This window comes from Rhinolophus hipposideros (genome assembly GCF_964194185.1).
Source record: "Rhinolophus hipposideros genome assembly, chromosome: 17".
Taxonomy (NCBI): Eukaryota; Metazoa; Chordata; class Mammalia; order Chiroptera; family Rhinolophidae; genus Rhinolophus; species Rhinolophus hipposideros.
Window position 1 is genome coordinate 31287382 of NC_138063.1, and position 24177 is coordinate 31311558.

The following is a 24177-nucleotide window of genomic DNA, read 5'->3' on the forward strand; positions in this document are numbered from 1 at the left end:
GAGAAAAAGTATCTTTACTATATATCACTTTCCTAATATACGCACTTAGGATTTTTTCTAGACTTTAATTCTTTTTGTCTGTCCCTGTGATAGTTATATACTCTTCATTATTTAAATATTATTATGTATTACTATCTCTGGAATAATTTCGCTCTTCTTTTTCTCAGACATTTCTTAAGTTTTATCCTGTATTTATTCTTTCCATTATATTTAAAATTTGTCATTCATGGCATATAGAAAATAGATTTGCTTTAAAAATTAGTCACTTACTATTTAATAACAGAGCTTTACTAAGGTATAATTCACATATCATAAAATCCAACCGTTAAAAGTATATTTAGTGGTTTTTATTATAATATATTCACAGAATTATGCACCCATCACCACTAATTCCAGAAGATTTTAAATTACCCCCAATACAAACTCCACACCTATTAGCAGCCATTCTCTATTTTCTCCTACCCCCACACTCTGGTGACCACTAATCTATTTTCTGTCTCTATGGATTTGTCTAATCTGGACATTTAACATAAATGGAATCATGAAACATGTGGTCTTTGTGTCCGGTTTCTTTCCCTTAGCAAAATCTTTCAAGGTTCATTCATGTTGTGGTGTGTATCAGAACTTTATATTCCTTTTTATGTTTGAATAATACTCCACCGTAGGAATACACCACTTTATTTATCCACTCGATGTTTGGCTTGTTTTCACTTTTGGGCTATTAGGAACAATGCTGCTACCGTGTTTCCCCAAAAATAAGACCCAGCCGGACCATCAGCTCTAATGCGTCTTTTGGAGCAAAAATTAATGTAAGACCCGGTATTATATTATATTACATAAAACCTGGTATTATATTATATTATACCCAGTATTATATTATATTATACCTGGTATTATATTATAGTATATTATATTGTATTACAGTACATTATATAATACCCGGTCTTATAGTAAAATAAAACTGGGTCTTATATTAATTTTAATTTTTGCTCCAGAAGACGCATTAGAGGTGATGGTCTGGCTAGGTCTTATTTTCGGGGAAACACGGTATGAACATTTGTGTACAATGTTTTACATGGACATAAGTTTTTAATTCTGTTGGGACATATGGTAACTATGTTTAACATTTTGAGGAACTGCCAAACTGTATTCCACAGCAGGTACACCATTTTATATGCCTACCAGCAATGTATGATGGTTCCCATTTTTCTTCATCTTCTTACGGGTCTTTTTTATTCTAGTCACCCTAGCAGACATAAAGTGGTATCTCATCATGGTTTTGATTTGTTTTCCCTAGTGACTAATAATGTTTAACATCTTTTTCATATGCTTTTTGGCCATTTGTACATCTTCTTTGTTTATGCAAGTCCTTTGCATAATTGTGAGAAATGTTTATGCAAGTCCTTTGCCCATTTTAAAATTGAATTATTTATCACTTTATTGTAAGTTGTAAGAGTTCTTTATACATTTCTATGTCTTTTAATCAGATATCTGATTTGCAAATACTTTCTCCTATTCGGTGGATTGTCTTTTCATTTCTGTATGATATCCTGTGAAGCACAAAAGTTTTAAATTTTGATGACATACAATTTATCATTTTCTTTTGTCCCATCTAAGAAACCATTGCCTAATCCAAGGTCATGATGATTTACACCTACATTTCTTCTAAAAGTTGTATAGTTTTAGTGCTTACATTTAGGTCATGATCCATTTTGAATTAATTCTTGTATATAGTATGAGGTTTGGGTCCAACTTCATTATTTTGCATTTGACTATTCAGTTGTCCCAGCACCAATTGTTGAAAAGACAATTCTTTCCACTGTTTAATTGTCTTGGCACTCTTATTGAAAATCAATTGACTACAAATGTACAGGTTTATTTATGGGCTCTCAATTCTATTCCATCTATCCTTATGCCTGTAATATGTCTTGATAACTAACTATAGCTTTGTAGTCAGTTTTGAAATAAAAAACAGAAGTCCTCCAACTTTGCTTTTCCTTTTCAAGATTGTTTCAGCTATTTTGGGCCCCTTGTATTTCAACATTAATATTGGTATTAGCTCATTGATTTCTGTAAAAAGGCAGCTGAGATTTTAATAGAAACTGGACTGACTCTAGAAATTAATTTGGGGAATACTGTCATCTTAACAATATTAAGTCTTCCAATCCATGAACATGGAGTATCTTTCCACTTATTTAGTTTCTTTCAATGATGTTTTAAAGTTTTCAGTATATAAGTCTTGTACTTTTGTCCAATTTATTACTACTTTATTCTCTTTAATACTATTGTAAGTGGAATAGTATTATTTTCAGATTGTTCACTGTTAATGTACAGAAATGATTGATTTTTAGATATTCATTTATCCAACAACCTTGCTTAACTCATTTATATTAGTTACAGTAATATTTTTGGATTTCTTAGGATTTTTCTACATACAAGATCATGACAAATATAGTTTTACTTCTTTTCTAAACTGAATGCCTCTTATTTCTTTCTCTTGTCCAATCGCCCTGGCTAGAACCTGTAGTACAATGGTGAGTAGAAGTGCTAAGTGTGAACATTCTTGTCTTATTCCTGGTCTTAGGGGGAAAGTATCTAGTTTTTCTCTGCCTAGCATTATGTCAGCTGTGGATATTTCATAGATAGCATTATCAGACTGAGGAAGTTCCCTTTTATTCCTACTTTGTTTAGTGTTGTCATGAAAGGGTGTTGAATTTTGTCAAATGCTTTTTCTGCATCTACTGAGATTACCATGTGGCTTTTGTCCTTTATTCTATTAACATGGCTTATTAATAGAATAATATGGTTGCTCTTCATATGTTAAAACAAGCTTGCATTAATTCCATTTGATCATGGTATATAATCCTTTTACTATGTTGCTAGATTTATTCTGCTAGTATTTTGTTGAGGATTTTTGTGTCTATATTCATAAGAGATATTAGTCTGTAGTTTTCATATACATCTTTGTTTGGTTTTGGTATCAGGGTAATACTGGCCTCACAGAAGAGTTGGAAAGTGTTCCCTCTTATTATTTTCTGGAAAAGTCTGTGAAGGATTGGTGCTAATTTTTCTTTAAACATTTGGTACAATTCAGCACTGAAGTCATCTGGGCCTGGACTTTTCTTAGTGGGACTTAAAAAAATAAATAATTCAATCTCTTGTTATATAGATCTATTCAGAATTTCTTTTTTTTTCTTAAGTTGCAGTATTTTGTGTTTTTCTGGTTGGCTATCCATTTCATCTAGATTATTGAAAGTTATTGATTTTTAAACATTTATTTCATAACTCATGAGTTATAATACATTTTCAGTTGTTTCTTTTTGATTTCCTAGGGAGAAATCAGAATGCATGATACCTTTGTTGTACTATATATGTATATATATTTATATATACACTTCTTTTTGTTTAAGGAGAATATCTCATGTTTGTCCTCTAAGTCTGTTAATGACCACTGATTTATGACACTAAGGAAATAGTCTTCTATTTTAAGTTTTACTGAGAGTTTTTTTTATCAGGGAGGGATACTGAGTTTTATCAACTATCTGTTCAACCACCATGGAGATAACAAAAATGTTTTCCTCCTTTGATCTATTAATATGATTAATCATATTCATCAATTTTCTACTGCTGAATCACCTTTGCATTCCTGGAATAAGTCCTACTTGGTGATGTTTACTAAGCTTTCATGGTGCTCGTTTAGATTAACAAATACTTTATGATGTTTGCACCTGTACTTATGAGAGTGTCTGCAATTGTTTTTGTGTGCTTTTGCCTTGTTTTCTTATCATGGTTCTTCAAAGTTTAAGAAATAAATTGGGAAACTCGTCATATTTTTTGAGAGTCTAAAAGCTTGATCACTACAGTAAAAAAAAAATTTGGGGGGGTTGGAATCCTAACTGCACAATTTACTACTTGTAAGCTCTGGGCTTTTCACACCTTCCCTGTGCATTTCAGAACCACATGAGAGTCACATAAGAGGACTAATTTTTTCAATAAGCTATGTAGAAAGGGTAGATCATATTAGTGTTTCCAGTAAATGGTATATTACATGATCTTTTAGGTATAATATCACATGTTTTATTTTCTAGAATCAAAGGAGCCCCTGAGAATTTTCAAGAAACATCTTTTTGACTTTGGGAACTATGCCGAAGATTTATTGCTAATGCCCTGGGTATGCCCATTTGAGCATTTTCAACTCTCCTTCTCCAAATCTCTAATCCTTGAGAGACATCATGAAAAGGACACCTTGAAGTTACTTTTTGCTAGTAAGAACATCACCAAAGGTTTCGCTGGGGCAGGGAACCACACTAAGGCATGAACACCTGAACGAGGCTGTTGTCTTCCGATTCCTATTAAAGGCCAACCTCAACCCTCCTTTTGTACTCGGGATCACATCTCTGCTCTCCTCATGGATGTCACTCCTGCAACTATCCTCACTCTCTTTTGCAGCGTCCATTTTTCTTCAGATGGATTACTCTGAAAGCATGCAAACATGTTCTCGTATCATCTGACTCTGACAAAAATCAAATTAAAAAAACCTTTCTTAATTCCACATCATTCTTTAGCTACTGTACCATTTATTCCCTCCTATACACAGCAGAACTTGACAAAATTGTCCCTATTTCCACTGAAACCAATTCAATTGTCTTGCAATCTGACCACGTTCTGGTCAAGGCCATCAAGAGCTTCTCTGTTACAGAATCTAAGTGACTTTTCTTTCTTCATCCAACTCAACTACTGAATAGTATTTGGCCCCATTACCCACTCCCTCCTTCTTGAAATTCTGTATTTTCTTCCTTAATCAGATAAACGGGGCACTAATTAACTGGAAAATTCTGGAATCATTGCCATTGTCTTGGAAGTCTAGCCAGCCAAAAACTAGAATGTTCCTCATTGACAGGTGTACATTAACCTTGTAATAACGTGGTCTATATTTTGCACCGATTCCACTCATCAAATGATGCCAAGGTTACCATTATTGGGATCATGTACCACCCCTTGCTAAAGATGCTACATTGGTTCCCCATGAAATCACTGTTAACACCCAAACTCCTTTCTTGGCCTAAAATCCTTTGTCCATCTCTCCCTTGCCTAACCTCGCATTAGGAAGCTCCTTTCACACTGGCTTCCTTGTTGTTCCTAGAACACTTGAGGTTTATTTCTGCCTTTACACAGGCTGGTTCCTCTCAAACTTCACATTCTTTTCGCCATTCATATCAAGGGTTAGATGTCACCTCCTCAGAGACGCCCTCCCTTACCAGGTCATCTGAAGTAGCTGTACTGTCATTCTTTATCACCTCATCCTGTTTTATGTCTGGTATTTGTTAATTCATATGTTGACTTGTGGTTTAGCTTCCCTTACTGGAATGCAGGTTTTAAGAGAGCTTGAACCTTTTCTGTCTTGGTCCCATCTATATCCAAGCTTGGTACCTGGCATGGAATGGGCTTCAATGAATACCTGCTGTAATGAATGAAGGCTACAGGTTGTGGCAATTGAACCACAACAAGGGCTAGTAAATAACAGAATTCTAATGTTACCAAAGTCCCAAATAAGAGGTATTACTTGAAGGGTATCTATGTATTCTTTTAAAAATTGATAGAGTATAAATAAATTAAAACACACACACACAACCTAATGAAAACAAGAACCACTCTAGAAATCAAGTTCTACATAAAAGAAAGATAAACTTCAAAAGGCTAAATATAAAACAGGTAAAAACAATCCTAATTGTACAATGCTGTGCTCACCAACAGATTAATTATGATGGGCTATGCTCTGAACCCATTAACTCAAGGTGCTACTGCAGTTATGAAGGTCAACAGAATTGTAGAAATGATCAGGAAGTAAATATAAAAAAGGAACACATTCTGCCTTTGTACAGTGCCACGCTATGTCTGCACTTACAGCCCCAAGAATGGCTTTAGTTCTTATACATCAAAAGTGACACAGTGGAACTGAAAAGTTTGGAGAAAGGAATTCAAATCAAACAGGTAGGGCACTGTATGAAGGCAGAACTCTAAAGGGTATATCCAGACTCAGATGATGGATAAATAAAGGGGGTTTATGACTTAAGTCTATGAAATCATAAAAAGCATAAGACAATCTCATTTTTTATCAGATCTCAGGACTTCAACATAATATCAGGATAAATGGACATTTTTCAAAGGAAATTTTCATGTAACAAAAAGGAAATATTAGTAATAATAAATTTAGAGAATATATTATGCCAAGAGATATAAGAAATGAAAACACACACATTTGTGTAAAATCTGTGAATGCTTTCATATCTATTTTTAATATTCTGAACCCCACAGAGGTATTTTTATTATTATCACCCATTTTACAGGTATGGGAACAAGGCTCAGCTAAATACATAACAGAAGTAGAATTTAAACTCTGATCTGAACTTCAATTTTTTAAAAAAATGCTCCACTTCTCTATGCTGCTCCTAGAAAATAAGAAGTTTGAAAATTCAAAGGTTCAAAGAACGTTTAGAAAAATTTCTAGATTATAAGGAATTACAAAGGAAACTGGAAAAGAACATATAAACCTTTCAAACTGATATCAGGGGCGTCAGCTTTATCTTTCCTATTCACAAGAGAATCTGGAGCTGGATAGATCCTTTATCTGTCCCAATGTCATTGTTTTATATTTTAGTATATATACTTCAAGAATTTCATTTTATATACAGAGGGCGCAAAAATATGTATAAACATTTTAAGAAAGGAAAAAAACTGTATTAAAATTACACTGACGGTAACCACTTTGAGCACCTCTTGTAATTGCAGAAGTCAAACGTGACTTTTATTCATCTTTTATTATTGGTATACATTGAGTATTACAATTTTAATAGTTTTTTCCTTTCTTAAAATGTGTATATATATATATTTTACACCCTCTGTATGTATGTAATGTGTATGTGTGTGTGTATTTATATATATATATATACATATATATATAATAAGCATTTCATCTCCATCTACACACACACGTGTATATATATATTACATATTACTGCTGTCGAAATCTCACAGCAACTTTCCCAGAAATATGATATAATCTGTGGAGAACACATGAAGCTCTATTAGGTTCTGCCACAAACAGCTACTCAAATTGCCCATCTGAATTTTTCAAAGGCCAAGGAACTATTATACAGAAATGCTTAAATCACTGAGGGACTTAAATTACAACTTTCCACAATCTTATTTGGTATTGATGAAGGGTCAGAAGAAAAGGAGGACAACCTTAATGTACTAGAGGCATCTATGAAATTATATCTTTCATTACAGGAATCATTACACGTAAATATGATTTATAAAAAAGCTATACTCTCAAGCTAATATCAATGAGGGCCAGCGAGGGGTTAGGAGGGAGGTGAAGGATAGTGAACCCGAATGTTGTTTCTTGGATCTAAGTCGTAATCATCCTGAATGAACTGTGACACGTCATTGCACCCCTCTAAGTCAGTTGTTTTCCTCTCTGCAAAATATCAGGTTTGGATAGATCTCTAAGCTCTAAAATGAGACGATTCTCTAATTCTCAATCTTTCACCAACTTCTCTTTTAAGGAATGCATGATATTTCTGCTAATGTGGAGATAATGCTTCACCTTCGTATGACTAAGACTTTTGCCCATGCTCTTGTTTCTAGCCATGACCATCTCATCATAGTTCCTATAAGAGACACGAGCACACAGCTGTCCGCGGAGAGAGACGCCAAGGAGCACCCACCCACTCACGCTCTTTCCAGATTACAGGTCTCGTGATCCTGTCTTCCATGTACTCTTCTTTGGGCTCTTGATATTTATATACTCAGAAACATAACCATATTTTCCGTCATCTTCAGTAGTTGAATATTAAGTATCTTTCACATTAGAAATATCTTTCTTATTAGAATTTAACTGAATATTAAATAGCTTTTCTATTAATCGCAAACTCTTCCAGCTCTATTTTCGCTTTCAGCCCTGTCTTTCCTTGAAGTGATCTTACCGCAGATACATGTCTGTTACCAAGGCCCAAACCTCATGGTGAAGGCAGTATTACCCTTTGGGAAATCAGCTTCCTAACGAGGAAAGTAAGACTGCAAAACACAGGGTTACCCATTTCCAACACATCAGCAGAAATCTCTCTACCTATACAAACACAAGACTTGAAGAGCTTAATGGCAATTCTGAAATAATGCTTTGAAACATTAATATTTTAAAGAATTTTAAAACACCAAAGTTCAACTGCATTTTTCTAATCCAACAAAAATATGATGAAATTAGAGGTAGCTCTGTGTTGTTTTTACAGGCATCTTTCACATTCCTGGCATGAACAGGAGCTTGATAGCTTCAGTTACCACAGTATTATTTAACTCTGTTCAAGTGAACTTAGGATACTGTCTACTTCACCTGCCCTGAGTCACAAAAGCAAAAAAGAAAGACCTTGAGTTCAGAAATCTGGTTTCAACTGAGCTTGTTCCCTGCAATTCCCACGGTCCTCAACTGAGCTTCCTACTTCTTCCACACTGCTTGGAGTTATGTCAGAAACTTTTTATTCTTATTTTAAATAAGTCCCAAAGACAAGTAGCTTTCAAACTGATTCCATGAAGAGGAAAAGGAGTAATAACCAGCGGGAAGATTTCAACTCCCGCAGACACAGACAGAGAAGGCTTCTGTGAGTTGTGCAGAGTGCTGAAAAGCACCCCATCCTTTCCCTTCTCCACATAGAGTAAGCTGTCAAAGGACATTTTCATCTCCTTTCCTTTATAGAAAAAGAAATAAGCCAGCAATCATTACTCAGGGGGATGGATTTTTAAGAGTATCAGCAGATATATTAAAAGCCCTTGTCATTCCCCGTATTTGGGCTTTCATCTGATATATGCCCTCAAGTTCTTACTGATTCATATGATATAAAACCTGTTTAAGAATCTTACAAGGCTGCAGCAAATTATGGTTCAAGGTACCAACATTCATTGTTCACAACCTGCCTTCAAGAACCAAGAATACTTTTTAAAAAATAATGTTGCCTTTAAACCAGATTTTTATTAAGAAACTTTGAGAACAATGTTAAAAGTGAGACCTGCCATAGAAAAAATTGATCAGATATTAAGATCTGAGTTGATTTAAAAGTGCTTTTTCATCAAAAGATCATAGAAGAATGAAGACTATTTTCCTCTATCTTTCTAAAGGAAATTTCAGCATTGTTAAAATCTGGATATCAATAGCCCTTGATTGCAATTTAGGTACCAATATTTTTATTAAAAAGTAAATTTTAGAGAATAACTGGATTATGACAGAAATGCATAATACTCAGAAGAGAGCTGATCTATTAAGAGCGGTATTTGTGAAAATAATTTTCATAGAAATGACTATAACTCTGAGTAGAAAATCAGAATGTAAAGAACACTGAAGTATAAATGGACTATTTATAATTGTTTGATTCAATTAAATCATAATTACCCTATAACTTGTCATCTTGTGTTTTAATGCTTTAGGAAAAAAATACAAAACTTCAAGTCTGCCTGTTGATACAAAAAGATTAAGCCAATTGAAAGATTAAAGAAATGGCAGGTGAAGAATTATCTTGTTGTTTTGGAAGATTTCATCTACTAATTGATGACCCAGTGCTGGGTGCTCTGTTTCACTTCTAGTTAGTTTCTAACATCGGTGATTTCCTTTAGGGTAATATGCTCATCAAATTTTACAAAAACAAACTCGGATGTACCCAGCTTTGCACAATAAGATTTGGTTTCTACATGGGAATCAAGAATGAAGTAAGTGGGAGAGGCACTTGGAGCACAGGCAGGAACGGTGTGCAGGACAAAATGTCACTGGCTTCCAGGGAGTCTGATACTGAAACTGGCAGCGAGATGTCCCAAAGGTTGACGTCTGAGAACAGGGCTAAAGTTAGAATCTGGCATTCCAGATAAAGGAGAAAAGGAGGCACAAAAAGCCTTTATTACAAATGAAAAACAAGTTAGGAAGGTACACATGAAACCCATCTTGAAGGAGTCAGTTTTCTCCTTAGGGTCATCAAAACAGAAAGTTCTGGAAAGCTGTAATATCGGGGGATACAGTTTCTCTGTGTGTACTCATGTATTTTCACACAGTTGTTTGTAATACCTCCTCTAATGGACAAAGTGTTTTTGTTGTTTGTTTTTTTTTGAATTGCTGAAATTACACGATTGACTGAAAATGGAAGATTTAAATTAAGAAAAGCTTGAGTAGAAGGCGAGAATCTGAAAAGATAGATTTCCTATCTAATTTTTGTGGTTATAGGTCACTACTAAAGAAATGCCTATCTGTAGGAGTTACAGAAGGACATCACACTTTGTTTATTAATCAATGAAAAAACCAATAAACCAACAAATACTTATTGAGGAATATGAGTTTACTCTTAAAGAACCCAGGAATTTAGTTTTGAAAGACTAGAGAAACATATGGGAAAACAAACAAAAGCATAAAACAACTGTAAGTGCTAAATATATGGCAAAGACACATAAATACTAAAGGAGTTAGTTCAAAAATTTCGCCCAATTAGAAAAAAATTGCCCAATTAAAAACCCAAGAAAGAGTTATCAGTATTATCAAACAGATAAAATTGCATGGTTATTTCCAGCCCTCAAGGAGCTTCACCTCTACTGCTGAGGTTATAAGTATTCAATGCCCCTAAAACCTTGCAGAACTCTGAAAATTCAAAAGAGGGAGAGCTCACATCTTGAAGATGATCAGGAGGAATAAGGTGAAAGGTGGCATTGGAGATGGCCCTTAAGAGGAGGCATTCCAAGCAAAGATAGAGAATTAGGACATTTGGTGAAAGATGAGTTTGGGAAAATGTAGGCTACGGGTACAGGAGTCATGGGAGTAGATGTTGGAAAGAAGGGTTACAGCCAGACTACTCATGACTGTAAAAACCGGGAAAAGAAGCTTAATTTAAGACCATATCTATTTCAAGGGCAATTGTGATTTAGGGTAAGAAACCTAAAGCTTATACACTTTTTCCAGTTTCTCAGAGAATTTCTACTGAATCATTACCCATATCGTTCTACCAACAGTTCTATATACCAGGCCACTATGTACACTCCAAGCATTGTGGCTGATGAAGAGGCTTTGTTTTTTTTTTTTTTTTTTTTTTTTTAGTACAGTGTAAGATGTAATGATATGAACTGACCAGCACAAATCCACAGTCCATTTCTTCACAATGGACCATGCTCTCAGGTTGCTCTTTTTGTGGAAGAGGTCACTGTCCCTGGGACTGGGAGCTCCAAGGTTCTTCCCAGATCTAAGCCACTTCACCTGCTCTCTAAAACTTGCAGTTGAGGGCTCCTTACTTATCACCACTCTCTACCTAAATCCAGCTCTCACCTATAACAATAACCTCCTCTGCTTTCCAGAGGGAAGCACTATGTCCACACAGCTCCCTGAGAAGAGTTCTAGAGGCCAGATCAAGCCTAGAAGGCCAGGGATAGTTCCAAAGGAAGCCCTCAGAGGAACTAGCACATAACATTCGTGCAGACTGTGACACGTAAGAGAGTATTTTTCTACAATGAATTGCTTTTTTTGTATTTCACAGGTTAATCTAAGCATTATTTTAGTATTAGGAAGAACCCAAGTTAGTATGAGGAATGTACAAGTATTTCTTAGGGATTCAATTATATGACTACAGGAGAAATAAAAGAAGAATGGAATTTTAGTTAAAAAGAAAAAGAAAGCAGGACAGTTTTTTTTTAAAACAGTAGATTTAAACATAATTATGTGTAATTTTAAAGTTGACATACATGTTTTCATTAAAATTTGGCTCTTTCTTTAGTGTTCTATTGTTTTCCCATGAATTGAAAGTGGAGAATGATCCTCCTTAAGGAGAACGTCGAGAAACTGCAGGAAATTGTATTGGCATGAGTTTTACATTTACATGCTTCTTATTGTCAAATAATTTGGTCATAAGAGCTTATGAGTGTTAATACTTGGGTAAGAAGAAACCCTTGGAAGGGAGAGAACAAAAAAAGAGGTACCTTGAAATCTGCCAGAATTATATAATGGTGACAGGGCAGGAAAAAAAAATAATCTGCAGAGTGATGGTTATGTTAAGAGTTGCCAAGAAATTCAATTATTCTGTTTCCAGCTATGTAATTCTAACATGCCTAAGCATTTGACAAGTGACTTCTGACACTCTTATTTTATAGTCTACATGGCTGATAAACTGTAAATTTAAAAACACAATTCAGAGGAAAAAAAACAGGTTAGGAAAAATGGTTTCCTTTGAAGAACAGCAGAACTTGAAGACACTTGGCTTAATCATCTTAGTTGTGTAGGAACTGGATGGCCTACTAATGTTTCAGATACCTATGCACAGATGCCTATCAGTGTTATGTGCTGTCTGATAGTGAGACATGTTAGGCGTCTACTTTAGTCCGGGGCCTTGTTCCACCTTTGCTTTGTACATGGGTTACCTTAGAAAACAAAAAACAAAACAAAAAACCCCACAAAACTTGAATGCTCTGGATACAAATGTGTCAAGAACTTTGGTAGTAAAAGAGTGGGTCCTAACTGTGTATTATCTGTATTATTTTTGAATACAGCTATAGCCCAGATCCTAGCCCACCATCTGACATACTGTAGGCACTCAATAAATAACTGCTGACTGCAGGAATATATAATACAATATGCTAAACATCAAAACGATATCTGAATGGCAACTTTACTCAAAATCTCCATCTTCCTCTTCTTAACCCGAATCCTACCCTAGTTTGAAGCATTTCAATTAAATCCCACTTCATAAGTATTTATTGCCCATTCACTAAATTTGCGTGGCTGCTTGGCCAAAGACCCAAAGAAGGCTAACACAAGACTTTTCTAGACTGAAATAACCTGTTCTTTCTTTGAATACTACAGCTTTTATTACTCGAAACATCACTGTCCTCATCCTGCTGTCTTCCATCCTAGTATGTTTCAGTCTTATGTGTGCCTGTACATGCAGAAAACACTGCACCCTCTCTCCGCCTCAATCAAAGATTTTCCGCCTTGAGTGTCCTCTGCCGCCTTTTACACTTTAATAGAAACTTCTCTTTCTTTCAAGTTTAGCCCAAACATCATCTCCTCTATGAAGTTTTTCTGTTCCCAGCATAGAATTAACTGTTTCACTTATACTGGCTATGGAAGCTCAACAGCAGTTTGACTTGCATTTTAATTAGTTGATTGCTACGTAACTCTAAGACTGGGGATGGTGTCCAATTCATCTTTCTACTGTGCTAGCACAGTGTCTAGTATGACTATAAACCATTGGCTGCTCTAGAATTTCGATATGGAAAAGGTTTAGGAACTGGCACCTGGTTGGATTTGGGAAACGAATATGGGAACAAGAGGACAGAACTGGATGGGAAATGGGTGACTGTTCTTAAATGTTGCATTAGCTTGCTCCGTTATGTAAGACTAAGAAAACATCAACTTTTCATTTTAAAAAAGAGTTGTAGAAGTAGTGACAGAGGCTCTTAGCATAGCTACTGCAATACAGGTTCACTGAACTGAATTCAATACATGGAAGACAGTGATACCTTGAGGCACAAATCCTTTGGGGGACCAAGCTCATAATAAAACTGTTCTAGAAGATGCTTTATTTTTCTCAATAGCACAGGAAGGAGGCAATGAAGATGTGAAGTCCTCTCAGATACAAGCTTGTTAAAGGAAGCCTGGGTTCCTATCATAAGGAGGCACTGTCCTGTTTATTGTTTCACTTGCCAGTAGTTATTGTGATAAAGCTGAATAACTCTTCCCAGACAAGTGGTGAAATCTCAGCGCCACCTCATCCTGCGTGGAGGGAAAGAGAGTTTGGAGGGAAAGAGTTTGGAGCAAGGAGAACAGGCGCAGAGAAGGTAAGGCTCTTTCCCTACTCCTAGGTAGAGCAAGGAAGAGTTTTCTAAGACTGGAAACAAATGCCTGTGTGTTTCTAGTAGTGTCTCACTACCTTTGGTAAGAAAGTTCTTGATGATGATGGCACCACTGGGTCACAGACTTGTCATTCATAGAATAATTGCCAGGCATGTCCCATTTCTTCAGTTAGAATGTAATTTAATGGGTGGTGACATGGACTTATTTTCTAACTCCTCTGTTTCTAAAGGTGATGTTCAATGGGTTACTGATAATGGATATGGAAAATATCAGAAACACACATATGTATACATTGTACCCTTTATCACAGCCACAGCTACCATACGCAGAACAAGGAGAAGACAGGATCCAAGAAGACCCCCATTCTAGTGTCAGCTATGAACAGTTGGCTCCTCTGAGCTTTTATCCTCTTCTACAAAATAGGAATAAAGAAACTCCTTCTTCTGCATAGGGTTGTTGTAAGAATTCAAGTAAATAATACTATAAAAGCACACTGAAAATGGCAGAGAGAGATATATAAAGGTTGAGGCATTGTGACATGATTATGCCTCTAAAATGTAAAACTATGTATTATGTGCCTGGTTAAAATAATCAGAGCTGTAAAAATGAATAGGATTGTACTGGATTGTTTCAAATATGAATTTCCAAAATACGTGTTTTAGATTCAAAGGGCAAAGAATCAAAGAACAAAATGAGGTCCTTGGCCTCCCACTGCAAAGAAAGGGTATTATGAATGCATTCCTAAGATCTTCCACTTTGTCTGCTGAAAAACATTTGAGGGTTTCTCCAGTTCTTAAGTCTTTCCCCAGATAAACATCCGAGGTGCTTAAGTAATCACAAATTCATTTATAAAAGGAAATGACGATTTTGCCCCAATTTTATACTCTTTCTGTTAAAGTCTTTAGATGATTAAAACTGAGGAGAAAAGGGAAAGAAAAAAATAGCAATATGAATAAAAAATAATGTTTTATAGGGAACATATCCATCATGTAAAGTAACTGACATCTTTAGAAAAATCAAAATAACTTACAATATGTTAGAACATATATTTTTTTTCTTGTTAAGATACGGTTTTTATAGATGTTGGTGAACGACTTCAAAATAAACATATCATCATATGCTTTAAAAGGAAGCATCTTATTATAAAACAAAGACAAAATCAGACGAGAAAGGGCTCTAGGTTTCTGAAATTAGAATTATGAATTACAAATGAGACTTCAATCCACCATGTCCTTGGGCTCCAGCCCTGTTTCCTACACGCTTCACTGAGATTTCTGGGCCAAGGAGTCAGGGCTGTAGGCAGTAAAGCTGATGGAGTTGATACTGGGGCTTCAGAGGTTCATTCATTGGTCTAAGCCCTACACCCTCATCAGTATCACCTTCATCACTTAGACCCACCCTATACTGGTTTGATGACCTGCCAATGGTACAGAACAGTTCTCATCTCTAGACTCACAACCACAAATTCATTCCTGGTTTTTGAGCAGGTAAAACTCAGCAGAGTCTTACTACAGTAGATTAGAGGAAAAAGAACCTGAACCCAACAGGAAATTGTGTGATAAAGAGTTTGTAAATCAGTGATATACTTACTAAGAACCCTGAAGTCTGAGAATTTTCCCAGCTAAGAGAAAATAATACTAAGAGATGAAAGGCTAGGACTTAACTAAGAGTATTTGTTTTGTATAAATTCCTACAATTGTTAAATTTCCTGTGATCTTATTGAGAATTCTCAAAGATAATCATTAGTTTAAGTTTCTAATAATATGTCATCATTTGCTGCATTTACCCCAAAGAAACGAGCAATTCTGTAGTTTCCTGAGAATATCCCACGTATGCATAGTTGCTTCAAACAAACAGAGTAAAAATGATTTTCACATACTCATATGATGAGATCATCAGGCAAAACTCTTTACATTACTCTTAGAGAAGACAACACGCTTTATGCATTTAAGGGCTGTATCTAATAAAACAGGCTATCCTAAGTACGATCACCCTATCTGACTCATGAGGAAGGATTTCTGAGGTATTCCCCAAACTATGGCCATTCTAAGTCATCCAGGCAATACTCAGCCACTCCCAAAGAATCGGAATGAAAATCTTTCTCCACAGGTTCCCTCCACACCCCTCCCTTCTTTGTATGCGCCAAGATTTTGCAAAATAGCACTACCACAGTGTGGTCTCTAGATTTTTTGTTGTTGGATAGTACCCTGCTGTACCGAGCTCTTGAGGACAATAACCAGTCTTATTTATCTGGGTCCTCGGGACCTAGCTCAAAGAAGGCCTCAAAACATGTGTGTTAAATAAAACTAAGTTGATTATCAGAACTGAATACAGTAATGAGGTAGATGAAGACGTGACTGATTGCTTTAAAAGATGTATCATCCACATGTGTAAAAAAAATTTATAGGGGCAATTTGGTAAATGAGGGTGAACACATACACATGTTTCCCCAGTGGTATTTAGCATTACAAAATGCAGTAAAAACAAACAAACTAACAAACAAAAAACACCAATTTATGTTTATTTTCAGCAACAAAGCATCAACTATATGTAAATATATAAATGTAAAAGGAGAAATGATTGTATTCTATATTCTGCTCAAAGAATAAACTCCCTTCCAACTCGCACATTAGTTGAGACCCTGGAGTATTCTGGCCACTGTAGCAATTGAACCTGTGGGACCCCTTTTTCCCCCCACGATACAACTCATTTTTCGTCCCTTTGCTCTGCAATTAGTTGGTATGCTGAGATCAAGTACACTGATTTTAAAATGAGAGAGAAAAACTGTCAGCAAGAAACAAACAAACAAAAAAAAACCTCTGCATAATACATCACAAACATAAATATTCTATTATAATACAATTACATCTCTAACAATAGTAACCACAATCCAAGATGACTTAACTTTCATCCAGCAAATCACAATCTATGATTTTATAAAGGCTAAGTACCTAAGCTCTTGAGCTTACAGATACTGATGAAATATCCTTACTTGGTTTTAGTTCAAGAGAGCCAGCGAGAAAAGGTCTACTAAATTTAGACTCTGAGCTGATTTCATCACTAACCTGTCCTCCTGACAGAGGTCTCTGAAGGCAGAAAAAAGAAGGCATAGGGACACTGTGCTAGGAAGGGATCAACCTATTTAACAGGCCCAGATTGCAATAAGAATGGTGACAAGAAGGCGCTGCTCAGCCAAAGCACCTGTATTACACGTCCCCAGCACGGCTGACGGCCACACTTTTTTGAGTCTTAGATAATCACCTAGACCCTTTCAGGGAGCCATCAAAGACCCAGAATTGTAAATGTGACTATAGTGACTACAATACAGATTCAGAAGTTTTCTTGGAAGAAAATACCAGAAACTTGATCTAAGACAAAGCTTGAAACAAACTAGGGAAGCACAGATTGAAATTGAATCAAATCCTGATCATTTTACTGTGTTGGTTTTTTGTTGTTGTTGTTTTAAAGGTAATCAACAAAATACCTACCACCTAAAAAAAATGATTTAATTTGAATTACATTTTATGAAACCACTAAAATGCTCAGGAAAATAACCAAGCTGTTAACCAGCATAGTGACAACACAGGCAGTGCCCAACTGACATGTGGACTGTATCTCAGTACCTGTAAGAAGTCAGTTGTTTGCTTTGCCTGTGGAATGAGTTGGAAGAAGAAAGGGAAGCCTGCACAGAGAGGGAAGGGCAGTCTGAATTAGCCTTTTGAGTTATGGGGGAAAAACTAGTCAGGTGCTCAGCTGGCCAAGTGCTGGCAGGGACATAGGAGTGTGTCGAATAGCTCTGCTGCTTAGATCCCAGCCTAGGGGAGAGGACTGCGACACAGAAAAACAGACATGGGAAAAAAGTTTCAAAGGAGACTGGCTATGTTAGGGCAGGGGATGAGGGGTGAAGAGGAAAAGGAAATGATATGTTTCTTCCACTCCCATCACACTTCCCTCTCCCCATTTCTTTTTATTCTTCCTTTCCATGTAACCCACTCTATTTCCTATCACTTCCAGAATATATCTTATGTTGCTAAAGCTGTTTTTAGGGTTTTTTTTTTTAGCACCTACCTGCCCATCCTCCCTCTTGAATACCTTATAAAATATCCAGTAAATGGTTTAAGCTGGTACTAAAGTGAAAACAAAATATCTCCTCACTCTGCAAAAAGTCCTATAAATGTTATAAACAACTGAGAACATAAAATGTGTTTAAGTAGAACTAATCTGATATTTTATGTGGTTCGACCTCCCGTTCCATTATGGGAAATCTACAAATTTTACTTATTTTCAAAAGAGATTTAGGTAAGTAGTACACTGTTGTATTATAGGTAGTATTCAGATCCATTGATAACCTACTCTCTATTTATAGAGCCCCATATTTTTTTACTTGAATTTGCTTTTCACAATAAATTGAATGAATGCAAACCAAATACAAATATGATTACATGACCCAGATTTAATGTTCAAAGAAAATTTTCATAAGGTTACATCCTTGGGATAAAGGTTACATCCTTGTTATTTGAACAGGAGGTAAGAGTGAGTCATTTTCATTGTTTTACAATTTACTGCAATGTATTTCCAAGTGATATGCTTTCTCACACCATTTTTTGCTTTAAAGAGCTTTTAAAATGCTCATGTAAAAACAAACGAGATGTGACATAAAGGCAGAAAATTCTGAAGAAAATGGAACACAAATGTGGAACAGTATTCAGCATTTACGAACTAAACAAAAGCTGAATTAGTTTTCATATTAGCTGGAGGGAGATCTCTTAGCCGGAAATAAAAAAAGAAATAGGAAATAATGCAAATAGAAAAACAAAAAACAAAACAAAAAAAGCTAAAGGGGGACTGCCAGGATTAGAGCCTTAAGTCTTTAGGAAAGAGAGTAAAATAATTTTATTGAACAGCAACAGAAAAATCAGTTTAAATATGTGAAGATGTTTTGTGTATGTTTTTCCACAGCAGACTACTAAGATAAAATTTAAAGGAATTAAAATAAAGTTGAAGAAAAAAATTATCCAAGAAACCTGACTATTCATAAGTATAATGATATTTAGTTTTGTTCTTATTTGAACAACACTGTCCTAGCTGCTGTAAATGTCTTCCAGAACAATGAAAGGTATAAATAATTTCATAAATAAATAAATAGAAAGATAGCATTCCTCTGCTAAATGCCAATGTTGAAGATAAAAGTCACTGACTAAATTATGAATAAGTAAACTGTGCCAGATAGATTTTTGGATAATTTAACTACACTTTCAGTGGTTTGGGGCTTCTTGAAAATGCACTGCAAACTGGCAGCAGCACAAAAGCACTAGGGGTACTTGTTATGCAGATTTGGGGCTTCACACCTAGAGATACTGTTTCAGAAGGTCAAGGATCCTAAGAATCTGCATTTTTAAGCAGCTCCCCAGATTACAAATGCACATGTTCCTAAATTTATATTTGAAGAAACTATTGCCTAAAATAAAAGACCTGTCTCTCTACTATGGAGATTAACATATATATGTATTTTTCCCCCCAGCAAAAACACAGGTTTCCGAGCAGAAACAAACCTTTAAATCTAACCTTTATTCTTCTGAACTATACATCTTGTAACCATAGGTAGCCAGTGGGTTATCCTAATGGAAGTTACCTGTTTAGCAGTGATCAGAATTGTTTCTACATGTTTCATCAAGCCGCACTTGATAGCAGTGTAGCTACGAATGATTGCAAAATGCACAGCAATGCTTTTTTTTAAGATAACTGAGCAAGTATCCTTTACCAACACTGCTTACAATTTTGTTGAATTTGCTTTGTGAGAAATTTGAAAGATCTGCAAATAAATGATGTATATTACTCAAAAATTTATACTGTATCTAAAAAACAAACCCTCTGATTTGTTCTCATTTTGTTTGCTGGCAAAAACTCTTCGAATGTATTGCATAGGAAGCTCCTCGTGGATTCTTGTAACATTTAAGAACCATGACTGGGAATTTTCTCTATGACTCTCTTCCTTATCCTCATCCGTCCTGTGTCTCTTTTTCTTGATAACCAAACCCATCCTTCTTATCCACATGTGCATACATCCACTTTGTGGGTTAGATATACATTAGTTACAATATGAAGTGGTATGTGCTATTAAGAAATGCAGGGCTAATAACAGAGAAGCTTGTTTTAAGCAGGGCTTGTGTTTTTATTTTGGAGCGTATTCAAAATAAAATATGATTTCCAGAATGTACAGCAAGAACAGCACAATAAAAATTTGAACAAGTGGAGATTTGAAATTGAGTCAGACGCCACAGCGGTTGTTTCTGGCAGTAGCTGTTAAGAGCCATTTCAGGACGCCAACAATATATACCTGTTACAGCACCGTAGTTTCAGTCAGCTTTTCTCTAGCTTGTAATGAAGGGCAAAGAACTGGCTAGTTAGCACCCACTACTGACCTCGGAAACCTGACTTCACGTTTGAGGCCTAAGCACAGAAAGGTGGGTGAGGAAATGCCTCGGTTCTGGCCAATCTCACTGTCTTCTTCATGGGAAAAAAGGTCATAAGAGAAGAGGTGTCAGTAGCATTGCAAGTTAGTCCTTTATTCTGATCAAATCCAGACCTGGCAAAGGGAGAGCATAGTCACTGGTGGGCACAGCACTTAAGCATACCTGGGAGTGACCACTGAGGGTCTGCCAAATTCTGACTGCACTACTCAAATCTTTTATACACATAACTCACTGGGAAAGACAGTAGAACACCCCAAACCACTGCACCAGAGAAACCCGATGACTCCTTTGTATCTATCATGTCTCACGGAATTTCATGTGAGTACATTTCAGTAATACTTTCTATTTTCTAATACCATTTTCATGTCAGAGCCAGACAGGAAATCTCTTACCAATTAGTTCACAAGAAGAAAATACTTCCTGTTTCCAAAGGAAGATTATTTCTCTGATAGATACACTAACCTACGAATGAATGACTTTATTAGTGGCACGTTTTTATAACATGCCCCTACTTTATCATTGAAGTTGAAACTTTCATTTTTTAAACAAGTGTAACTCAATATTCATTCCCTACAGACCTACTTTATACCAGGCATGGTATCATGGCAGGCATTTGAAAAAAGTATATATATATCCTGACCTCAAGGATTCTTGGTGCCTTCAGGGGAGTAGGAGTTAGACCTTCTAACACTGTGTCCCAAGTGTTATTCTGGAAGGGTGGGCACAGTGTTTCAGGAAAGCTGGATCCTGGGAGTCTTGGGAACCCTTTACAGAGGAAGTGACAACTGAGTCAGATTTTCAAGTGTGAATGGGATTTTACCATGAATGAAAAGGAAAGACCTTCTCACCAAAGGGAGCATGGGAAAAGCTATGGGATGAAAAAGGGAAGGAGCCTTTAGGGAATAAAGTATTTTGTGGGGCTGAGGCAGAGGGGAAAGACGTGGACAGTGAAACCAAGGAGATGGATTGCGGCTAGAACAGAAAGGACCTCATCAGACACACAGAAGAGTTTGAATTTTATCCTATAGGAAGGACAACGTGGAGCCCTGAAGGTTTTTAAGACGAGAGTTGCAAGACTCAATCTGTATCTTAGCAAGAGAAGTGTGGTGGCTGACAGGGGATGATAGAGAAGAGGCTGGAAGACCAGTTAGAAGGGATTACAGAGCTCAAGCGAGACTTTTCATAATATGCACTGAGATGACCATGCTCTTAGATGCGATTTGTATTTTTTCCTACGCCAAATATATCATCTGTGGTTCATAAAATCACATTCCACATGATAGACAGTAATCATTTAGGGAAATACTTAAAAGGTAATCTCTTACCTGAACAAAGCTGTTCCACTTTTGTGTAGTTTAAAGATACTATGTCATTAACCCATGCAATGATGTCATGTCTGCTCATAGTCTCTTGGGTTATCGAGGTAGAATACACATTGACTGCCATTCCCCAACTAGAAAAAAAATAAAGAAGTTTATTTACCTACAGGGAAAAAATTAACTCAGAAACAAAAGACACCTATTCAAGGTCGTGATCCCAGGCAGAACTCTAACGGATGTACAAATCCTACTTTGGGTAAGCACTTTCTTCTCTCTCTCTTTATTCTACACATTTGCCATGATGTGGTTAAATTTCAAATATGGCTCATGCAATACCATGTTACATCTCCCTCAACTGGACTCAAATATTCTTCAGTTTCTGAGATTCCTAATTTATCCTGCAATTTAGTCTCACTTTTGTCTTTAAGTCTATGTGTGGCTTTAAAAAGTTATCAGGCCTATGACAGTACACACTAGAGCAAGCTTTTAGCTTTACACACGATTTCACAGTACTTTCATTACTTGCAACAGTGATCTACTCATCTTTGGAGATATAAATGGCAGCTCCATTGTATCCAGTTACTCAGGCTAAAAACGCTATCATACTTGCCTCTTTTCTTTCCCTCACCACTACATCTAACCCATCAGCAAATTCTACTGGCTCTACTTCAAAGTGTTTTCGGAGGCTGCTGCCTGGACCCAAACTTCCGTTAACTCTCACCTGGTGTTTTGCAATAGCTCGTCATGCTCTCTCATCTTGCACCCTCACCCCCAACACCTAGTTTCAACACAAAAGGCACAGTGATCCTATTGGCATAAATCAGATCCTTTCTCTCCTTAGTTCAAAACCCTCCAATGGCTGCTCATCTCATCATGCTTTGTAAGTAAGGCCTCATATTCTGCTCCCTGAAATCTCCTACCACCTGCCCCCTCCACTCTATCATCACCACGTATGGTATATATATATATATATTATACCATAGATCATATATATGGTATATACACCACCATGTATATGTATATATATGTATGTCTGTGTGTGTCTGTGTATACACACACACACACACACGCTTTTATTTTGGACATTTCCTGATACATACAAAAGAAGAGAGAACAGAACAACAAATCAGTTGTGTTTACTTCTTGGCTTCAACACTTATCAGTACTTGGCCAATCTTATTTCATTTATACTCCCACCAACACTCCCTCCCCCCAATCCTCCATTCCCCAAGCCAGATAATTTTAAAGAAAATGCCAAGCATCACACCATTTTACCCATGAATATTTCAGTATGTCTCTAAAAGATAAGGACATAAAAAAACATGATAGTATTATCACACCTAAAAATAAAAACAATTTCTTAATATCATGTATTATAATATCTTATAATTTTGTTTCAGTTTGTTTGAATCTGGATTCAAATAAGGTTCATATACAGTGATTCTTTGATAGGTACTTTCAGTTTCTTTTATCTATAGGTTACTTCTCTATTTCTAATATTTCCCTTGTAATTTTTTATTGCTGTTAAAGGAACTGGGTTGTCTTGTAGAGTTTCCACAATCTGGATTCTGCTTACTGCATCCCAATGGTGTGCTTTAACATATTCCTCTGTCCCTTGTATTCCTACACACTGGTAATTTTCTTGGTGGGGGGGAATATTGGGGAACAGTGTGTTTCTCCAGGGCCCATTAGCTCCAAGTCATTGTCCTTCAATCTAGTTGTGGAGGGCGCAGGTCAGCTCCAAGTCCAGTCGCCGTTTTCAATCTTTAGTTGCAGGGGGTACAGCCCACCATCCCTACGTGGGAATTGAACCGGCAATGTTGCTGAGAGCTCACGCTCTAACCACTGAACCATCTGGCCACAGCTCAGCAGCAGCTCGTTGTCTTCAATCTAGTCGTGGAGGGCATAGCTCAATGGCCCATGTGGGAATCAAACCGGCAACTCTGTTGTTCAGAGCTCGCGCTTTAACCAGTTGAGCCATCTGGCCGCCACCAACACTGGTAATTTGATCTAGAAGCTGGATCCAAACCAGTTCTAATGTGGAGAGGGGGCAAGACAACTTCATTCAGTGTTTGAACCTCCATCAAGAGTTACATCATGTCTGATGGACTCCTTTTGTGATTTGTTAGCCATTGGTGGTATTTGCCTAGATCCAAAAATTCTTTAGAAACTTCAAAGTAATATTCTATTATTTATTCTTGATTTCTTAGCTGGAATAATTCTATAAAGAGAAATTTCCCCGGAGGTACCAATCATATAAAAAAGGCAGGATAGATGCCTGATTCTTTCCCTTTATTTACCAGTTTTCAAAATAAAGAGGTAGTTCCTTAATATTTTCCAAACATGACCAAGAGAGTTGTATTTCTAAAGAATAATAATGAACTCAGGGATTTCAACATATTTGATACATTTCAATTGACTGCAGTATATATCTTTGTTGATATAAGCTTGGAGAGAGCTTACTCAAGATGGGTTCTGAGTTCTTTTGACAAGGTCCTGGTAGTCTTCAATAATTTTC

The 24177-nt window shown here is 36.3% G+C and overlaps 1 protein-coding gene across 4 annotated transcripts in view; it reads right to left on the reverse strand.

Moving 5' to 3' along the window:
- Positions 1-24177, reverse strand: part of MAPRE2 (microtubule associated protein RP/EB family member 2) — a 142777-nt gene that overhangs the window by 39550 nt on the left and 79050 nt on the right. For all 4 annotated transcript variants that reach the window (XM_081078180.1, XM_081078178.1, XM_081078179.1 and 1 more), the window contains one exon: positions 21666-21793. In XM_081078180.1, the coding sequence (XP_080934306.1) occupies positions 21666-21786 (121 nt within the window). In that variant the 5' untranslated portion in view covers positions 21787-21793. The remainder of the gene's footprint in view (positions 1-21665; positions 21794-24177) is intronic.